The following is a 21286-nucleotide window of genomic DNA, read 5'->3' as shown; positions in this document are numbered from 1 at the left end:
AATCGTAATGAGTCCTCGTAGAATTAAGGATTAATTTTCACTTGTATTTGCAAAAACTTTGAAATACGCGTGAAAATTAATCCTTAATTCTATTCGGCATATGCGATTACATATACAAATAAATAACGCGGCACCTGTTGCGAATCTGGTGGCACGTGCGTCGGCAGGTCGACACGTGCCAGATACTAGCTGTGGAGAGCTGGGTCGAGTCTTCCGTGGGAGACTGGAAAACACAACTATTTCAAAATGGCCGACGCAAGTGGTGGATGATGAAATAATTCCATAACAGTGGCTTTTCGCGCTTCCTATTTTCATTTCTGCCGTCCTAAAATCTTAAATCGCCTTGATACCGTTTTATCACACCATGGGTGAACGTCAGGCCATTCCAGAGCGGCCGCCATCTCCAAAGAGCTCATCAATAACTCGTTTTATTCGTTACGAACATCTTGTGGCTGGCGTATCTGGGGGAGTTACTGCGACTCTTATTCTGCATCCATTGGACCTGATAAAAATAAGATTTCAAGGTAAGGTACCTCGAACAACGTTAATGTCTTTTTAATGTTGGTACTGAATTTGGAGAGAGAAATGTCGCTGATATTGCGAAATATTCAATGCTGCTTCTATGCTATGCCCCCTTTTTACTTCGCCTTTCAATAACATGCCGACTCTAAACTTCAACCCCAACTTCTATTGCCGTCAGTCATAATTACGGCGACAACCGACTGACGACAAAAATGCAGAAACCGACAAAGTGGATCAAAATCCGCCAATCACAGCGCACAACCATAACCTTTAGTTCCTGTTGAGCCAGACGTTGTTGTTTTCTAATGCATCAGTCAATTCCAACTGTGCCCATCCCCCCCCCCCCCCCTCGGGCAATAGTGGGGCATTTTCCCACACTGTCCATCCCGGGGGTCGGGCATTAGCCTTCTACTCAATTACCCCGGGGCATTTGACCATCTCACTTTTTTCACCCTACAGCATTGTCGCTTGCTTAATGACAAATTCATCGGCAAATACAGTAAGTTTCTTATTGAATGTGTCTAGATAGGACATAAAATGGGACGCTAGAGCTGTAGAATGACCTATGTTTGCACTAACTACGGGAAACAAGTCACCCAGGTAGGATTTAATTTGGTCTAAATTAGCTTAGATTTTACTGAAAGTAAGACAAGAAACGAAGAAAATAAAACATTTTTGACATGTTTGAGCCAGCACCCCGGGGCATTTGAACAACTATTTTGTCCTGGCGGTGGGGCATTTGCCAGTTTATTTTCAAAAAAACCTAATTCCCGGGGGTCGGCCCCGGGGGGGGGGGGGGGATGGGCACTGTTGGAATTGACTAATGCATAAGAGGTCCACCCCAGTGATCGATGGCAGTGAAAAGTGTAGTGGTTGGTTGAACTTTGAACTTCAGAGTCTGCATGTTTTTGAAAGGTGCTAACTGTGAAAAGGGTCATTAGTGCATGCTTGACCAGAAAAGTTCTCAAATCGTAACAGATGCCCTAAAAAGCCATTACTAACTACTTAATGTGGGGAGTGCAACCAAGAAATACTTTTGGATGTTACTGATTTCACTTCCCAAGAACAACCAGAGGACAATGTGATGGACTTGCTACGTAGTTCTCTGGCATGGTACAGTATAATGGCTCATATGCCATGGCCACTGAGCCAATTAAATCCCTGGATTTGCATTATACAATGATCCAGTTTTTAACAATAATTAAAATGACAGTGAAATATGTTTTTTGTTTCAACTTTAAATAACGTATTAGTGAATGATGGCAGTGGGAAGGTCCCAGCATACAGAGGACTTGTGGATGCTGTGCGGTCAATTGTTAGAGCAGATGGGGTGAAGGGATTGTATCAGGTTGGTTTTGTTTTGAAAATACAGTGTAAAAAGCTTCTCAAACTATTATGTAGCAGGTGGCAGCACAGTGAGAGAACTTCGATAGTCAGAAAAGGCTGGATCCCCATGTCTGCCAGTGGCTGATTTATACACTGTACATGTACAACTGTACTGTATATACAATGTAGATTTCTAAGATGATACAACATTAGCTTACCACTGATGAAGGTGATACTACATGTATGATCCTCTGATTACAATGATTTTTCTGATCAACCATAATTAAATTATAACTTTTCACTATACTTTAATGGCACTTAACAATAACAGCGGACAATGTAACAATAGTAATAACAGTATACATGTAAACTGTTCCGTTGTCTGCTCTTATATTGTTCTGCACAGCTATTTTGGGAAATAATGTAATTGCAGAATGTTCCGAGCTTTGTGGTGAGAATAACTAATTTTAGATCTTAACATCATGCATGGATTATTCTGGAGCTTTCAACAGGCCTTTACAACATTCTTGATTACTCCTGAGAGCTGACTCTAGACTTTTCCTATGCCACTTATTCTTTTCATAATTCAATTGTTTTAAAGCGGCCTTCACACTGTTCTGTTTAATACTTGAAGTCTTTAGAACAGTTGGTCTGGCCCAGAATACATGTACAGTAGCTGAACTGTTTACTTCCCACTCCACATTGAGGTCCTTCCAGTTACTGATTTTACCTGGATGGACCTGAATTCAATCCTCTAGTATAACCATTAATCGTAATCTTGCACTCAAAACTAAGTTGTTAATAAAAAAAGAAAAAATTGAAAGTTGAAACGTTTGAAAAACTTGGGCTTGGTAGCAGCAAATTTGATGGACAATGTAACATTATTCTTAAATTTTTTTTAGTATAAACTAAGGTAAATTTCAGGAAATATTGTGGAGTTTAGTGCCTTACTGTATGTACACATAATTTACAAATTTAAAACAAGTTTTCACGTCTTAACTATATGCAGGCAGATTCTGCTCCTCCTCTCGTCCTTGTCTAACTCTAGAGGAAAAACAATTGAAGGGCTGCCTGGAAAAAAAAAGCCCTATTAGTGACCTCTGATAAATTGCTAGATTCTCCTTCCAAATTGCCTTGTATTCACTGGTGAAACAAAAGGAGAATTTGGCTTTACATCAAAAGTCACTTAGTGCCTTATTCCGTGCACCCTTCAATTGGACAGTGTTAAAATTAAATAATTTCACCTGAAAGTACATTTTACAGCTTAAATCTGTAATCCTGTCAGTAAGTGGTATGACTTCTGAACAAATCTTTCTTATCACGTTCTAGGGTGTAACACCAAATGTGTGGGGAAATGGGTCAGCCTGGGGTCTGTATTTTTTCAGGTAAGTGCTGTGATAGGTTGTTCGTATGCCCTAAAAGGCTGAAAGTGTTTTAATTATTTTGTGTATGCATCAGTCAATTCCAAGAGTGGATATCCCTACCCCCTCCACTCGGCGGGCTGACCCACGGGCATTAGTATTTTTTGAAATTAAAGTGCCAAATGCCCCAGGGCTGGGACGCAACAAGCTTGGCAAATTCCTCATGGTGCAGTTAAAAAAGACAGCAATCTCTTTTCTTCTGGGCTTACTAAGATTCTGACTAATGAAAGCTTATTTATACCAAAGTAAGTCTTGGAAAAAGTCTTGTTTCTCAGTATTGTGGTTAAGTGACTGTTTGTTCTGTTGATCTGCGATTTCATTTATGTTGTACTCATGTTCAGAGAAGTACATGTACTGTACTATGTGACTGTTGGTCAAGTGTTTATTGTATTTTATATTGTATACATTTGTTGGTGAACTTATCATTGAAACAAAGTGGCAGTATGTATTAGGAGGTGAGAATCACAGGCCCTCAAATGCACGGGGGTACACTAAAGACTAATGCCTGACCCGTGGAATGGACAATGTTAAAAGTGCTCTGCTATTTCCCAGGGGAGGCGGGGGTGGGGGGCACTCCTGGAATAGCCTGATTCATTGAACTACATGTATGAGCATGAATTTGCTATTACATTTTGAAACACAAGCCATGGTTTAATATCAATCACTAAAAGCCATTGAGCTATTAAGTGTATATGCTTCTTTCAATGCTGGTCAACAAATCAACTCTTCTTCAAATCGTTGTAGTTAAGGAATGGCCTGACAGCTTTATAAGCCACTCTTAAATTAGTTAATACAAAATATGTACATTATTTTCTAACTATTGAAAACCTAAGTCACAGTAGTTTAAAATTTTGATGCAGATTAGGACAAAAAAAAAAAAAAAACCCATTGACACTGATGGAAAGTACACATTAGTAAACAGGCCAAGTTGTAGTTCCCTAAAATCAGGAAGTTTTTGCAGATGCTTACATGTATACATATCTCCATGCAAATGTCTATGTAAAATTTCTTACTTAAGGAAACTAAAACTTTCGAATAAGATTACATTTAGTTAAACATCTAATGATCAAATAAGTGAAAGAAGTTAAAATTACGTTTCGATGAATCCATGTCATCATTTTCAAGTGAAAATAAATTAAAGAGATTGACATATACCGTGTAAGGCGATAAAACTTCTTTCGCCTATTTTTATCATTAGATGTTTAACTAAAACTTGCTATTTCAAAAGACACTGATTGTCAAACTTGGCCTTTTGCTAATTTTAAGGCGTCTTTTCAGCATTGTCAACGGTTTGTTTTGTTACCAGGCCTACAGGTCACCAAAATAACGTGTCTGAGTTACTGTGATAAAGAAGAATTGTTGAGCTTTCATCACAAACACAAAGTTACATATGTACATATGTTGTAGGTTAAAATGAATCCAGGTTAAAATGATTTCAACCTAAGTTGATTTGTATTTTCCTTTGTTAAGGATGGTGCCTACTAATACAGAGGTATTTTTGCACAGTTTATTACAATGCGGGAAAAGCAGATCTTAACAAGGGCTATCGGAATCCAAAAAGAAAATTGGGGGTAACCACACGCATTTTTTAGAGATAATTAAGAAACAATAATTCTTAAAAGTGCTTTATACAAAGCGATATATGGCATTTTTTATCAATTGAAATTGAAGCTAAATTATCTCTGAAAAATGCATGGTTACCCCTAATTTTCTTTTTAAATAGCAAGAGCACTTGCTAAGTTCTGCCTTCTCCGCATAGTTTTAAACCACACAGAAATATCCCTGTATTAGTGAGCACTACTCATAGGAAACCCGAGTATCTCAAGATGCGCAGAAACAAAAGTAGGCATAGTCCTTAAGGTTGGGTAATTTACATCTGAAACAAAGGAAAATACAAATCAACCTAGGTTGAAACCATTTTAACCTGGGATTCATTTTAACCTACAACACATACATATAGTGTGTAAGCTCAATTCCAACAGAAGTCCATTTGTGACGAGTTAACAAAGTAAGAAACAAAAATAGGTAGAAATAATTTTAAACCAAAATAATCATTCAGTAACTAGATCTTGCTATCAAAGTGTACATTAAGTGAGTTTTTAGCACATGGCGCCAGGCACAGTACATGTACATGACTATATTTATATACACAAAATTAATAGAGATTCCAGATATACTGTCCAGGCCCCAGTTGTTCAAAGAGCAGATAGCTCTATCAAGTGGACAAATTGCTATCCAATGATTAAAATGTAATCCAAGCAATACATTTTATTTGCTGGGTAGCGACTTATCTGCTGGATAAAGTTATCTGCCCTTTGAACAGCTGGGGCCAGGAGCCCGTTTCTTGAAAGTCCCGGTAACTTACCGGGCCTGATAAGTATATTTTTAAATTTTTTTTTCACCGATTACACAGTGATTACAGACATGGTACTTGGTCAATGTTTTCACAGATTAATTAGAAGATTTTGAAAAAAGCATTCAAAGATAACAAAAATTTGATTTATGTCAAGAAACATTTATCACCAAAGACACTTACATGTACAGTGTATTGGGCCCAATAAGTTACCGGGACTTTCGAGAAACGGGCCCCAGGTCTTTGATTCAAGACAGTTCAATTCTAACAGTCTTATGATAATTCTAAATTGATGCAGCTATAACATGTTAAAAGCATGGATGCAGAAAGACAGCGACAAACCCTTAGGAGCTGAGAAGCACCTTATTGCAGGGACTGTAGCAGGTAAGACAGTTGATTGTATTCAGTGTATGTAACAAATTACTTAATTACACATGGACTGTTGAACAAATAGGAGAGGGAGAGAAGGGGACAATAGTCTTATTATAATCCCCCATCCTCGGCCTCGCTGGTGCCAATTTAGGCACCTTTCTCTATACAATGTTGATGAACAAAGATGGATCTACATGTATGCATACATGTGATGTCTACGGCTGTACAAGTGTTAATGTTCAATATTAAATGGCGCATCGAGGATTACAGTCATTATTATGAGTGTCTTACAGTAAAGAATGATATTGGCGAAGTTAAGTGGAAAAAATTTTCAAAAAGACCTAAGTGTCCCTAACTCAATTGGCCAGGATTGTACATGTATGTTTTGAAATTTTAAATTGGGTAGGGGACATGACTGGTCAGCCCCCTAGGTAAGCTTTTGCCACAAAGTTGTGCATTCAACACAACTGTTACCTCCCCTCTGAATTTCCTGGATTCACACCTGATTACCGAGCTGTAAGTTATTGATCTTATTTCTGGTAAAGAAATTACATGTATGCTATTTAACTTTGTATATGCACTGTGCAAAGTGGTACTAACATTAAATCATCTTATGCCCCATTCACACCAAGGCTTAAACATGACTTGTTTAAAAGCTGTTTAGTTAAACAAAGTTTAAAATTGTTTCCTTCTAAAAGCTGCTTTCGGATTTTTGTCGACTACAGATTTAGCACAAATGAAAGCATAAGTTAAAGTTTACTTGAATCCTCTGTCAAAGTCAATGGTTCAGCTTTCTGTTAAAGATTTTCTATTTGTTAAACCTGGTTTAATTAAACATGTTTTGTTGGTGTAGATGGAGGTTTAGTCACTCTGGTAAGGAAAAATTACAAGATATTGCAGAGCTTGCTGCATAATGGAAAATTGAAGTGACTTGATTCATTCACCATTCTTCAAAAAAGGACGGTTATAATGACCTGCTTGTAATTACGTTAATTAGAGCTATAATCTTCTAGTGATTACATTCATTCGAGTTAATTACCCCAAGCACTGATCTTTCTGCTATTATCTTAAGGCAAACAGTTAGATTTTATATGCAGTTAAGGAAAGCGCCTTCCATTTTTATAATAAAAATGGCATACATGTAATAAAAAGTTTATACTTATGGTGATGCTCCAGTGTTCAATCAATCAATCAATCAATCAATCAATCAATCAATCAATCAATCAATCAATCAATCAATCAATCAATCAATCAATCAATCAATCAATCAATCAATCAATCAATCAATTAATAAGATTTCTTTTGACCATAGCTGGTAACTTTTCTCCTCAGGAATTGGAACGCTGACAATAACAAACCCAATATGGGTTGTCAAAACTCGGCTTTGTCTTCAGTACACTGGTCCACTAACAGGTCTTACACAAGCGCCGCAGTATAAGGGAATGACTGGTGAGATGGTTCATGTTCCCTTTTTATAGCTTGTTTATTGTCAGGGTTCATTTAAAATACTGTGTCTTTGCTCCTCGCTTTGACATTTTCAGTTAAATGTACAGTACATGTACTGTATTTCAGACAGACAGACTAAATATTAGATAATCTGTATACACAGTGCACCAATAAGGTGTCTGTCCATATAAGAGCTTTGCCTTTGCCCCCTTTTGCTACTGCACATAATCAGTACATACATTCTGTGCAACTCGGGGTGGGTAAGAACAGGAGTGAGTGCTCCTAAACATTAATAAAGTTATGTGGGAAAAGCAGATCTTTACAGCTTTTTTGAATTGTTCTTGCTTAATCATCTCTGAAAAATATGTACTTACCCCCAATTTTCTGTCGGATTCCAAATTGGGAGGCAAACTCCTAAAACCTGTGAAAATTTATCCACTGAAAGGACTTTAATACTTTTGTCACTAAGTGAATGTGACATTAGTGGAGCCCTGGTGTTAAAAATAATGGTTGAATTCTCAAAATAATTATTGCTCTAGAATTCTTTATATGTTAAATTTTACTTGTTATTTTCATTCCTTTTTATGTTTTTAAAGTCATTGATGTATTATTTTGGACTATGATCAAAGTATTGACTCTTTTTTTTTCTTTTGTGTATAGATGCCCTTTTAAGACTCTGGAAACATGAAGGAATCAGAGGATTGTACAAGGTACCAGATTTGCATGTTTTGTCTCAGGCTATTACATGTACAAATAGTAAAAACCACAAGATACTGTAGAATAATGCAACAAGCTCACTTTGGCAAAGGAATGCTGTTGATATTTATAGCAAAATTATCCATTTTGATTGTCCCTTGCACCTTCCACCATATCTTGAAAGATTTCAGAAAGGTTTCCATTCCCCAAGTTGGCAACCAGGTCTTATGGCAGTCAACTACAATGTCCAGCAGAAATAGCCCACTACAGTGCACTTAAACTTTGACTATTTAAATACAAGAGGCCTGGGTAACTACATGTACCCCCTACATGTACATGCAATTGTAAAACAATCAGTACATTTCAAATGTGTTGATTCAGAAAATAACCGTACTCCCCACAACAATTTTTTTTGGTACCCCCCAATTCCTAGCAGTGTGGAGGATGTTTGTCCCATTAACCTAGTTTAATAGCAACGAGTCTCCTGTAGCTCAGTGGTAGAGCATCTGAACTAGTAATCAGAAGGTCTTAGGTTCGACTCCTGATAGGAGCACTCGGATTTCCCTTTTCTGAGTATGCCAGTGTCTGAATAATACATCATTCTCATGAAGGTTCTAGTCAACATCACAGTGTGATGCACATCACAAAATATTGGAAATGTCAACAGTTTGCAATTTTTGGCTCCTCACGCAATCTTTCTTCCCCAGAGGAAAGATTGCTTTCCAGAGCGTCTGCGAGGGAGGCTACAATTACTCCAGGTCCAAGTCCTGGAAAGTGCCTCAGGGCATGGTCAATAATCTGATTGATACCTTTTTGGTTTGCGCATGGTGACACCAGTCTACATGCAGATGCTAAACCTCAAGCTGTTTACATGTATGTGTCTAGGGTTATGCGCCAGGACTTATTGGTGTCTCACATGGTGCCCTCCAGTTCATGGCTTACGAAGAACTCAAGAAAAGCTACAGTCAATACTTCGGCACACCAATCAACAAAAAACTGGTGAATAAATCTTGTTATACAGTTTTCAAAAAAAATGCCTTATTTCATATAGTCATATGTACTGGTAAATAAATCTTGTTGTTATATACCTAGACTTTCACTCAACAAAACGGGCACTGTGATTGGTTGATTCTTGTTCACGTGCCCCTGATCAAATACAAATGTATCCCGACCGGGATAAAATTCCGCAGTTGTTTCCCTCCCAGTTGTTTGTTTGTTTGTTTGTTTGTTTGTTTGTTTGTTTTGATGTGATTGTTGAAGAGAAAGTCTAAATATAATTATAACAAGGCACTTAATATATGGTCCCTTGGAAAACCTTCGTCTCGGGAAACATCAGGACTCGAGGGAAAACAAAACTAACTGTTTCCCTTGGGACCATACATTAAGTGTATATTATAAATCATAATTGAAGGACTCGGGGCATAACCAACTAATGATGCATAATTTCAGATCGCGTTTTGTTGTTTTAGTTCACATTCACCGGAGGTTTTGCATGTGGCCTTGAATTCCTTCAGCAAACATTGCAACAATGTGTCATCCGCTCTTTTACGCTTTGTTTGCAATAAAAACCTACGGGAATGATTTACGTTTTTTCACAAAACAAAGTACAAAGCAGCAGATAAAACGTTGGAGAAATGTTTTCTGGACGAATTCAAGGTCACATGCAAAAACTCCAGTAAATTTGAGCCAAAACAACAAAAGGCTATCACAGATGCACTATGCATATACACTGTAGGCCGGTTAGTCACTGAAGTCTTGAATTATAAATGCTTTCATATAGTCATGTGTACTAGCATATTAAACATAATTAGATTAGATAAATAAATAGAATAAATTTAATGAGATAAATAGCATTGGAACTCTTCGATGAAGTGGTTTCAATGACAGCTAAATGCTCATGGCCGTCTGGCCTCGTAGACCGACTGAGCTACGAACGATCAAATCCAAGGTCGTGGGTTCGATTCCCGCTGAGGTCAAATATTCTTTCTTTGTCTCGTATGGTCTCCTTTTTCCTTACTATAGCTAACGCTCAATGGGAATTTCATGGGGTCACTTATAGCATTTTAACCTACACTACAGAGTCAATTCTGTGATCCATCATTTGTGTCCTTAGTGCTAGCGGCACAATATTCATTTGTAAACTTGGACATGTTCCTTCTGTCTGCAGAGTTCCACAGAGTACCTCGTGATGGCTTCATTATCTAAAATCTTTGCTGCCACTGCAACGTATCCGTATCAAGTGGTCAGATCAAGACTTCAGGTGAATGAAGGCTGCTTTCATATCAGAACAAAAATTAATAATCTATACTAAAGTTCGCTCATAACGCCACTTTTGCAGCCATTTTCCAAACCCTCCCCTAACATCCACCAGCACCAACCAGAAGTGATCCCCCTTGAAAAATCTCTGTTTAAGAGCTAAAGGCTGGTTTAGACGGTACAACTTTTGTTTACGACTGTCGCATGCGATTTCTAGAGCGGGCGCGCTGCTAGCGTCATGCAAAAAATCACACACAACTCACGTCATTCAACATTGCCCGTACCTATATTTTTGTGAGGTACACGACAGTCTTACGCGAGTTGTAGGTTTGATTTACACGAAACAATTCGTGTCGTAGGCCTGTTGTAAGCTCGTCGCGTGCGACATAGTCGTATCGTGTAAATCGTCCTTAAGGAAGACCTAGCAGATATCAGGGCAACCCGAGTCTTGGCTCAGGTTGCCCAGCGTTATGGATTGGGTCAACTTGAAAATAATTTTAATTTCGAGCACTGTAAGTTGTGACTTTACTCGTTTTAAGTCTGTGCTGGAGATTTTTCCTTTAATCTTTAATCTTTAATTAGCATAATTACCATTAGCAAAGCTACAGTAATCCGGCAATGGAGCGGCCAGCGGACGCACAATAGATTAACATATGCAGTACAAATGAAGAACTAGATTACATTATTGATTCATAAAGTAATTCAAAAGCTTGGAAATGTGTTGGATACTCCACTGATAAATTCCGAGCCAGACTTGATGACGTCAGGTGGTCCGCATTCCATGCTGGGATCGTTCATACATAAAATGAGTACTTGAAAGCATTGACTGAAGAGGACGGTAGACTTATCTTAAAGTCATGACTCGCCCTTGTACGGCTGTACGCGGGCACAGAGATAAGCTCGTGGGGGAGGGAGATGTTAACGTGACCTCTAGTTGCTATGAGCCCAATACTAATCTGTATCTTGCTCAAGTCAGGCCAAGTAATATGAACAACGTTTTCGCGCAACTTGTCGTGTGACAAATGTAGCGTTGCAAGTTGCATTTCAGTCTTTTTCACGACGTTTTCTATATGTGCAGAGTTTGTAACACGCGCAACAAACAATCGCAACTTACAAATAACAATGCAACATTTGTGTAGCGACAAGCTGCACGAACATGTTGCTCGTATTAATTGGCCTGCATGGTCTTGGGGGACGTCAATCGTAATTTATACTTGCACCAGCTTCAGTTCTGGCCTCTATGGTGCAGTGGCCAAGTTGTTACCTGAACATACTTTGTGTCGACCCTTCTACAACCCTTGTTGCTGCTTGTAGATCATTGGCTACAGTATCTGTCATCCCAAATCCAACGCGCGCTCGTGGAATAATTGGGCTGATTTAGCAACAGAACGGGAACGTCAGTTGATAACGGCGCGCGCATCAAGAATGCCCATATATATTCGAAATAGACTCGCGTCCAGACTATTCCACGAGTTCTCGTGTCCTCAAATGACGTTCCCGTTCTGTTGCTAAATCTGTTGTTAACGGTCGACGGAAAATTATGATATTGTGAACAGTGATTGTTGTGTTTTGTTATTCTCGTAGAATCAGCACACTATGGCCGAGTATAACGGTGCCCTGGACATCATCCGTAAAACTTTCAGGTGAGCTCAGCCCAGGTCCGTTCGGCTCCTTTTTGAAGAGCAAAGCCGAAACTCTAATTTGCTCCTCCAAAACTCATAATTTTCTTCCAATTGCGACATGTTTCATTTTTCGCCATCATTTCACCAGAAAAAAAGAACTTAAGGTTGTAATTCCTATTTCATATTGTTGGCATATAACGTGTAGATGATGGACTCGTCCAAGATCACATCCCTAGATCCTCTTTAGACTTTCTCAAAGTCCGTTTTCGTGCGAGTCCAGTCAGGCGGGAAACGTCGTCGCTCGTCGGCCACTCTTTCAGCGCATAATAAGACGACTTGATCATGAGGCAAGTCTATTTCATCGCAAATTTGTATTGTTGATATGTTCTTGTCCTCTGCCTCGAATGCATCACACAAGTGTTTTCTTTGTTTTACCAAGCAAAGTATTCCCCATGTTTCATTTGTGGGCGTTTTGTCCTCCTGTAGCTCTGTTTTATCGACTAACTGGATTCATAAAGAGTATGGAACAACATTCTACGATTCAAAGTTGTCGTAGCTTTTTTTGGTGAACGTGCTTCGTTTTTGTAACTTCCCTTGTAATCTTGGTTACGTGGTCTGATTTTTGACATTATAGATACGAAGGGGTAAAAGGCTTTTACAAGGGACTGGTCCCTAATATTCTCAGGTAAGATGAATTTATTCCAGTTCATTTTCATTGGTAAAAAGTGTCATTACATCATCTCGGAATAAAAAGTAGGTAAAGTCGCACTGCGAACCTAAATGGCTCACTCGGCTGGCGCTGAACCCGGTGTCTGTAGCATGAATCAACTATAAGCCTGGATGGGTTCCTAGTCCATGGCACGGTTACCCCCAGAAGTATGTCGCCGGTACCCATTTTTACACCCGGATGAATAGAGGCTTAGTTGGAGCGAAGTTTCTTGTCGAAGGAAACAGTGCAGCAATGAAGAGACCAATATAACCTCGAACCAGTGGAATAAATGTTATCGTGAAGTCTTTTGTGGCTCTATTTGGTATCGTGTACCCTCGGGCACCAGGGGAGGATAGTGAGAGTTTGACGGGTATGCAAGAAAAGCCTCGAGCACCCAGGGTACTTATTGTGAGTAGTTTTCGTCATACGGTCAAGTTAAATTCTGTTTGATGTGTCATCGCGATAAGGAAAGATGTTAAATTTAAGTTCGGCCATGAAGTACAAAAAAATAAGCTTAAAAGATCTCATTCCCCGTCCGAGTCATCGAACCGATTATTTTCCCAATTTCGCACACCTCTGAGATGGGGAGTGGGGAGAGGCGAGGGGGGGGGGGGGGTGGGGTACTTAGTGACAGCCACATGTTTTCATGTAGGTCTTTTACTTGATGTCCACATGTGACACCACAGGGATTCCGCGAAAAGTATAAGGTTTTTTTGTTTTTTGTTTTTTTTTTTTTGAAATGCAAGTTTATTCCAAACAAAACATAACTTACAATACTAACATTTCTTACTAATTAAACAATACCACACGTTACTTACAATACTGTAGCATAACTTACAATAACTAAACTTAAATTGTACTACTTACAGTAAATGCACAAAGAAAAATAGGAAGTTACGAAAAGAAAAAAAGCTACATACAATCAGTTTACTTATTAACAATACAAAAACTGGAGTTTGCACAATGCTCATAACACCTATTAGATTCTAAAGACGAACAAAACACAATTAAAAAAGCGTGAATACGGACAAAAGTACACATTTCCTGGTAGTCTTATAGCACAGGGGCACACGTTTCCATAAATTTCTTAAAGTTGTTATTTTTCGCAGCAATTGTACGCAGAATAGTTAGTTTGTTTTTCAGACGTAAAAGAAAACCTTCAAAGTTTAAGTTGCCATTGCATACACTTGTGGTGAAAATGTGGTATTTAGCAATAATGAGAGAGTAGTTGAGGACAAGCCAGTTTTTTGATTTTTTATACCAGCCATAGAAGATCACGCTCTCGGATAAAGTTATTTTTTCTTGAAAGCTTTCTCGCCACCAGAGTCTAAACTGATTCCAAAAAGTCGAGGATACATGACATGTAAACAGCATGTGGCTTAAAGACTGACATTCGGAATTGCATAGGGGGCATATGTCAGTGTCTTTTATCCCAGCACGGAACAAGTTGGATTGTGTCGGTAAACTGTTATGAATAATTTTAAATTGAAAGAAAATTAATTTTGGTTTTTTCAAAATTTGGAATGGAAGCATATAGACATTTTGGATGTTGTCTTTTGTGAAGCCGTAATTTAAAATCTTGTTCTCTGCCGTTGGTATTGAGTAGCTATTACTCAGTATTATCGAATAAGCTGTTTTTGTTGATGGAAGTCGGGCGAATAGTCCGAGTCCTCTCTGGACATCTGTATTTTGGATGCTTTTCTTCCAGTTTGCTGGGATAGCATTTAATACGCCGTAATACGTGGTAAAAGGTACATTTAAGTTGAATTTTGCTTTTAGATCAGCCAGAGAGAGAAAATTTTTGTCTTCGGCGAGTAAGTCTTTGATGTACATTATACCGTTAATGAGCCAGGAGTTATACAGGATTGGTTTTCCATCCACGAGAATGGTACTATTGTTCCAGATTATTTGGTTCTGTGCTGCTTTGTCATTATCGGTTAAGAGCTTGAAATTTTGCCAGTAATTCAGAATTGTTCTGTAAAAATCAGGTAGATTTTGTAGGTCAAAAAATTTCATATCATACTGGCATTGGGTGAAAAAACTGATTCCACCATGTTGGCTCAATGTGTGCTCAGGAATTATTTTCCATGCGGCGTGGTTATTTTCTGCAAATCTTTTAATCCAGGCTATTTTAAGTGACTTCTCCATAAGTTCAAAGTCAATCATTTTTAAACCGCCATACTTCCTTTCGGCAATAATAGTTTTCTTTTTTATTTTGGCGGGTTTGCCGTCCCAAATAAAGTTAAAAATGATTCTGTTGATTCTCTCTACAGTACGTCTTGACATTGTTAATACAGAGGCGCTGTAAATTAGTTTAGACAAACCTAAGGTTTTTACAATGTTAATTTTTCCCATAAGAGTAAGATTTCTTCGCTTCCAGCAACTGAGGGTTTTCCCAATTTTGCACACCTCTGAGATGGGGAGTGGGGAGAGGCAAGGGGGGGGAGTGGGGTACTTAGTGACAGCCACATGTTTTCATGTAGGTCTTTTTACTTGATCCACATGTGACACCACAGGGCTTCCACGAAAAGTATAAGTTTAATGTGTGACCGTTGGAAGTTTTCGAAATACAGTACAAGGGAATGTACCCTTATAGTACTGTACGTCGAAAACTACAAACGGTCGCACATTAGAATCATCACTTATGTCAGTCCCCTGTGCTGACACGCGTCCTACACGCATGCTGCCAATATCAGGACCCAGTTGTTCAAAAGGCGGATAACTTTATCCTGTGACAAGTTGCAATCCAGTGGAGCAAATTATACTCCAACTAATGCATTTAGCAAGAATCCTACACAGTCCTGTACTGTATTTTACATAAAATCTTATTTTATTCATGATTTGTTGGTCCACACAGAAAATTTTCCACACATTTTGTTTCCTGGATGGCGAACTATATATTTTATATCTTCTTCTTGTCTTACTCTGCCCGCTTCGATTAGCTTTCGCTACCCGCGGCCCAGTGTATTTAGTAAAAGAAGTTGCATTTCTCTGTATTTGTACATTGTATTAATATTGGTAATTGAACTGAGTGGAGTGCAATTTGGTCTGAAATCATACGCGTGATTTCAAAATCAAACGAGCGCGCAGCGCGAGTTTGATTTGAAATCACAAGTGTGATTTTAGACCAAAATTGCACGACACGAAGTTCAATTACCACTTAATTAGATCCATTTTGAAATCACAGAGTATCATTGTCAATATTAATATTCTATTTCTGTTACCTCATTTCCATTTTGATGGGCTAAAGAAAGGATGCGATTTAGAGCAAAAAATGGTGCAATTTGGGAATAAATTGCACCATTTTGGACCAATCAGATTCCAAGGATCACCAGTGATTTCAAAATGGATGTAATTAATGTATTTATAAATTTAATGTACACTTAATGATGAATAAATAAAGTTTTGAACTATCCAGTGGATAACGTTATCCACTCTTTGAACAAGTAGTTTCGGGTGTCCAAGCTGCGGTGAAAGAAAGATGACAAATTTTTAGCTTGATCTGTAGCCTGTCACTAACATGTGACAAAGAAAAAAATCTCCGACAGGAATTATACTTTCCAGTACTGGGTAGTTGTCGTTCTTACCTTGTATTTTTGTTTTGCCTTTTTTTTTTTTTTTCAGAGTCACCCCAGCGTGTGCGTTAACTTTCGTGGTTTACGAAAATGTTATTCACTTCCTCCTGCCGTCCAGCTAATTGGCCTGACATAAAGACCAGCTTAAATTCAACTGTTGTCAGAGTTCCCGGAGTCATAAGGAAAATCAAGCGTGAATCAAGATATCTGCCAGTTATTCAAGAGTATCTTGTACGCTGGATTTGCGGAAGTCGGTTCTTGAAATCAAAGAAATCTTGCAAAGTTACAATTCTTCGGCCCGTGTGAAAGGACCGAGTCTCCGAATTAAACGCTTAAATGGGATATTTAACAATTATTCCATGAGCGCCTGTTGGATATGTGATGGAAGATACGCGCCGGGTTGGCTATAATCATCCCATATCCAACAAGTGCTCGTAGAATAATTGTTTATTGATAGAGACAACCAGGAAATATTAATATTGCTGGATCTTGTTAACTTCGTTTTGCGCCAACGACCAGAAGATGATTTAATGGCCGCTATTTCTCAGGCGTTGTATCATGGCCGCTAAGCCAATGTTATTGGAACAGAGGACGGACTCATCGTCATCGTCACCTTTATTTAAAGACGGATGAAAGGACACAGAGAAAAGGGAGCTCCCTCCTTTGATTATAACTACTGGATTCTTATTTTTACGAGCGCCCGAAGCGTGTTAAAGCGAAAGTTATGTAATTCTTTTTTTTTTTTTTTTTTTGCGAATGCAAATATTGTTATTTTTTGGAAACGTGTAAAGCTTAGCAAGTCATACTGTATACCATTTTATCTACTCGCAATGTTAGGTTTCATGCATTTTGTGGCAGATCTGACCGATGTTGTTTTAATGGAATAGCTTTCTCTCACAATAAAAGCTATTTTCTGAGTTACAGATAAAGGACATAGATGACGGAAAATTAGTTAAAGTGTTTTAATTGATAAACGAAAGCTTGTTGTGATGCTTGACGTTAAGGTAGGCCCAAGGGTGAAATATTGTGAGATACCCTGTTTCAACCCATTTTCAGTTGATGGCTTTCGCCAACCTCGTTTTCACTTCCTCACGTCCTGGGGCGGATTAACTCTAACTTATTTTTTCCAAGTATGCGTATCGTTCACTGTGCATTACATAATTCTCATGCAAGTTAAACACCTCCAAAGGATAATCAATCAATCAATCAATCAATCAATCAATCAATCAATCAATCAATCAATCAATCAATCAATCAATCAATCAATCAATCAATCACTTTATTAATGTGTCAGCGTTGTGTTGCTGAGGGGAAAAGTCCCCTCTACTAATTGTGGACACCTAAACATTAAATGGTTCCTAAATCTAAAATTAAACAAGTTGACTAAGGAAACCTAAAATACAAATTAACGGTTCCAAATTTTCCCACATCCTTTCATTGCCGTATACAGATATTCTAAACCTAAAATTAAACTATTAAAGTGCAGGATTCTAGAGTTACGAGATACGAGAATTTATCTAAAATTAAAAGTAAAAGTAATAATTACATCGCTGTCATTTTTCTTATGCATGGAGCTATGTGAGGACAATGTGCAGCAAGGGTACAGTTTTTCCAAAGCACTTACAAAGCACTATGACGACACCAACCAATATTCTCGCTATCTGATCTTCTTTAATTTTGAATAACTACAGCCTGTCCAACTTGTACAAAGGAAAAAAATTATCTTACAACATCATTAAGGACGGTGGCTACTAATACAGAGGTATTTTTGCGCAGTTTATTACTCTGCAGGAAAAGCAGATCTTACAAAGGGCTATTGGAATCCAAAAAGAAAGTTGGGGGTAGCCACGCATTTTGTTAGAGATGATTAAGAAACCATAATTCAAAAAAGTGCTAAAATACAAAGCAATGTATGTAATTTTTTTTTATCAGATCGAACCTTTATTATCTCTGAAAATGTATGGTTACTCCCAATTTTCTTTCTGGTACCAAGAACACTTGCAAAGTTCTGCTTTCTCCCCATAGTTTTAAACCGCGCAAAAATATCTCTGTATTAGTAGGCGTCACCCATAGAAAACCGAGCATTTCGAGATGCGCAGAACATATGCGCAGCAACGAAAGTAGGCACCGTCCTTAAGAAACAAAAGGCGTTCAAGGTCAAAAAGAAAAAGAAAACTCTGCTGTCGTGTTCCCACATTCTTCTTAAAACTTAGATTCACGTCATTGTAACCATGAGCACAAATTGGGCAATAGGACAACGACAACGTTTTCAAGGCTACGCACACAGCCATGTAAATCCGTCTACTCTATTTCAGCAGCGAAACATGTTCGAGAAAAAGCTACTCAGCAATACATCCCTGTGGTACATGTACCTTATTCTTGGATTTTTAGATGTAATACAGGCCGATATTTATACTACTTGTATAAAGTGCAAACAATTAGTAAAAATTCAGCGACTATGATTTGTCAAAACATGTTTTTTTTTTTTTTAACTGCTCAGCAATATTTGTGAATCCAGGAAGCTACAATATGTTACAGGATCTTATAATGTATTGCACTGTCATATTTTGCGTGTTCTCTTTGTCACATAGTAAATATTGTAGCAGTGGAATTATAACTACAATTTATCTGTGCAAAGTACGGTTCTACCTTTTGTATTTGTGGACTACTGGGAGAATAATGCAAAACAAGAATGAAGAGCTATCAACCCAGAATGTTCTGGCGTGAAGAGCGGTCTAACTCAGTGTGTATGCCCTGTTCGCTCTACTAGATATTTCTTTCGTCACTCCGTGTTTTGCACCAATTAGTCTGAGCATGTGTCATTTTCTTTACATTTTTTAGGCGAGTGGAGGCAAGTGCGAGGCGAGCGAGGACCGCACGTCACGCACGACGGTAAGAGCGTGACTGTGCCGTCGGTTGACTAGAAAAGAAAATAAATAAATAATGAAAGATCCTGATCTCAGAAGAAAAAAGAGGAGATACATGTACTATGGTGAGATTGAGAGAACTAAAAAATACAAACATTGAGCGTCAACAACATTTTGAACTTTTAAATATTTCAAGGGTCGGTCGGTTAACGGGAGGCAAAGTTTGTTGTTTGTTTGTCCTAAGTGGTTGTTTCGTAAAATACTTCAACATCAGTGGGAGTGAACTTGAAGCTTCCTGCATAAAATGTACAGTGACGACCATAATAATACCCTTGGAGAAAGCGGTAAGACCTGCCACACCGGGTGTAAGAATCTTGTTTGCTCCCTGCGTCGTTTGATATGTAGATGTCGTGTCCACGACCAAACGTTGGTCCGTAACGACGGCATCTGTATATAGCTCTCCTGGTTGACCGATGATAGATCTGCAGCTTAACAGGAGCGTAGCCATTGATGTTATGCAGTGAATAGATAAATGATTTACTGGATGAAGCAAAACTGCAATCGCCTAGGAAAAAACCAAAACCATTTCGCTTAGTATTATAATAACATGTGTACCTGTTGATATTTCTTAGTTATAAATTCGCATGATTACGTACTTACAAACTCTCATCCTTTCATATCGACCAAATACGAAATAGCCACAGGCATGTTGGTTTAAAGTCAACGATTTCATTTGTTTAATTTTCTTTTAAATTCTTAGTTCAAAGAAAGTTGTGAGAAAAAAAATTCTCAATACACATTTGTGCACGGTCCACTTATTACGAGGAGACTGGGTCGGGAGTGACAAATTTCTGTTGTTTGCCCAGTCTCCTTCTTCGTCCGATCCTCGCCGCCTGACATCGATTTTAAGTGTTCTCTGTGTGACTGGAAAACCAGGAAACTTCGGCCGTGAGGTAAGTAGATCAAAAACATTTTAGATACTGCACTTGGAATGTTCAAGGTGTCTATAGAGCGGCTTCTTTTGTCCCATTCGGAACCAAAGATAGTAAATTTGCCATGACACCATTGTTGCTCAGAGGGTAGATATTCGGGGTCTAGTTAGCCTGCGAATACAGCCGCCTCTCATCGCTCCCGGCCCCGATGGGCGTTTCGCGAAACGCCCATCGGGGCCGGGAGCGATGAGAGGCGGCTGTATTCGCAGGCTAGGGTCTAGTGGAATTGTAAAAGATGATATGCAAAGGAAAAGGAACAAAAACAACTAGGAAAACACGGACTTTCAAAACTCAAGCAAAACACAGCAACTAACTGCTTCGGCAAGGAACAGCACGCGTGCACACAGTCAAATAATCCGTAGAGTATACACGGCCTCTATGGACAAACTAGCTGATAGCTATGCAAAAACAGGCGGTACAGTAAAACCAATCACATAATTGAACAACTTAAAACAACTAAAAAAAAACAAAAAAACGTTCTCTCCAGTAGGGGGCAGGGGAAGGGGGGGGGGGGGGGTTGGGTGGGACGCAACGCACTGGTTGAGTTATTTGAACGTTTAATTTGACATGGAACTATTGCGATTCAGCTGATCTGAATTAGCCTTATTCTGTGAAACTATTTCTAAGTCATTAAATTACTGAGTATAACTCTTGCTGCTGTCAAATGATACTTACTGGACCAAGACACGTCAGTGTATCCACCAAATGTGTAATTACCGACTTTTATTATAGTAACAGTGGGACCCTTTCCATCACATCTGCTGTGAAATGTAGATGCTGCCCAGCCATCTGTCTGAGCATGCCAACACTGCACAAATCTACTGCGAGATGAACTCTTAAGGACTGGCGCCAAATAACAGTTCAGTTGGTCCAGGTACTTGCTGTCGAGGTCTCCAAGAATGGAAGATGCATTGAGAACATCTAAACAAAAGTAAAAGTACACGATTTAAAGGGACAAGCACAAAATATTTCCTTATACTATGCGTACTGTACAAGTATGGTTGCATGCAATAAAATTCAATAACATAATTGGAAATCAATTTTTGCGCACTATTTATATCGTGAAATGGATAACAACTCAAGACATTCTCAGTTTACATTGCATTATCCAGCCTAAAAATACAAAGCT

General features: G+C 38.6%; 2 protein-coding genes across 2 annotated transcripts in view; one reads left to right on the top strand and one right to left on the bottom strand.

Annotated features, from left to right (window-relative positions):
- The first annotated feature begins 246 nt into the window (after positions 1 to 246).
- LOC146454129 (solute carrier family 25 member 32-like) lies at positions 247 to 17524 on the top strand. The gene is made up of 11 exons (XM_085095765.1): positions 247 to 524; positions 1776 to 1870; positions 3178 to 3233; positions 5921 to 6006; positions 7327 to 7443; positions 8101 to 8150; positions 9022 to 9135; positions 10304 to 10396; positions 11977 to 12035; positions 12649 to 12699; positions 16348 to 17524. Exons 1-11 carry the CDS (start codon positions 365 to 367, stop codon positions 16418 to 16420), a joined length of 954 nt encoding a protein of 317 aa, XP_084951891.1. The 5' UTR covers positions 247 to 364; the 3' UTR covers positions 16421 to 17524.
- A 1880-nt stretch (positions 17525 to 19404) lies between these two features.
- LOC146454128 (uncharacterized) overlaps positions 19405 to 21286 on the bottom strand; it is a 28622-nt gene continuing 26740 nt past the window's right edge. The window contains exons 15-16 of the mRNA XM_085095806.1: positions 20833 to 21078; positions 19405 to 19730 (exon numbers count right to left, since the gene is read on the bottom strand). Of these exons, the coding sequence (XP_084951932.1) occupies positions 19405 to 19730; positions 20833 to 21078 (572 nt within the window). The remainder of the gene's footprint in view (positions 19731 to 20832; positions 21079 to 21286) is intronic.

The sequence above is a fragment of the Pavona decussata genome, unplaced genomic scaffold (genome assembly GCF_977016875.1).
Source record: "Pavona decussata unplaced genomic scaffold, jaPavDecu1.1 SCAFFOLD_313, whole genome shotgun sequence".
Taxonomy (NCBI): Eukaryota; Metazoa; Cnidaria; class Anthozoa; order Scleractinia; family Agariciidae; genus Pavona; species Pavona decussata.
This window is presented reverse-complemented; position numbering and strand designations above follow the sequence as displayed.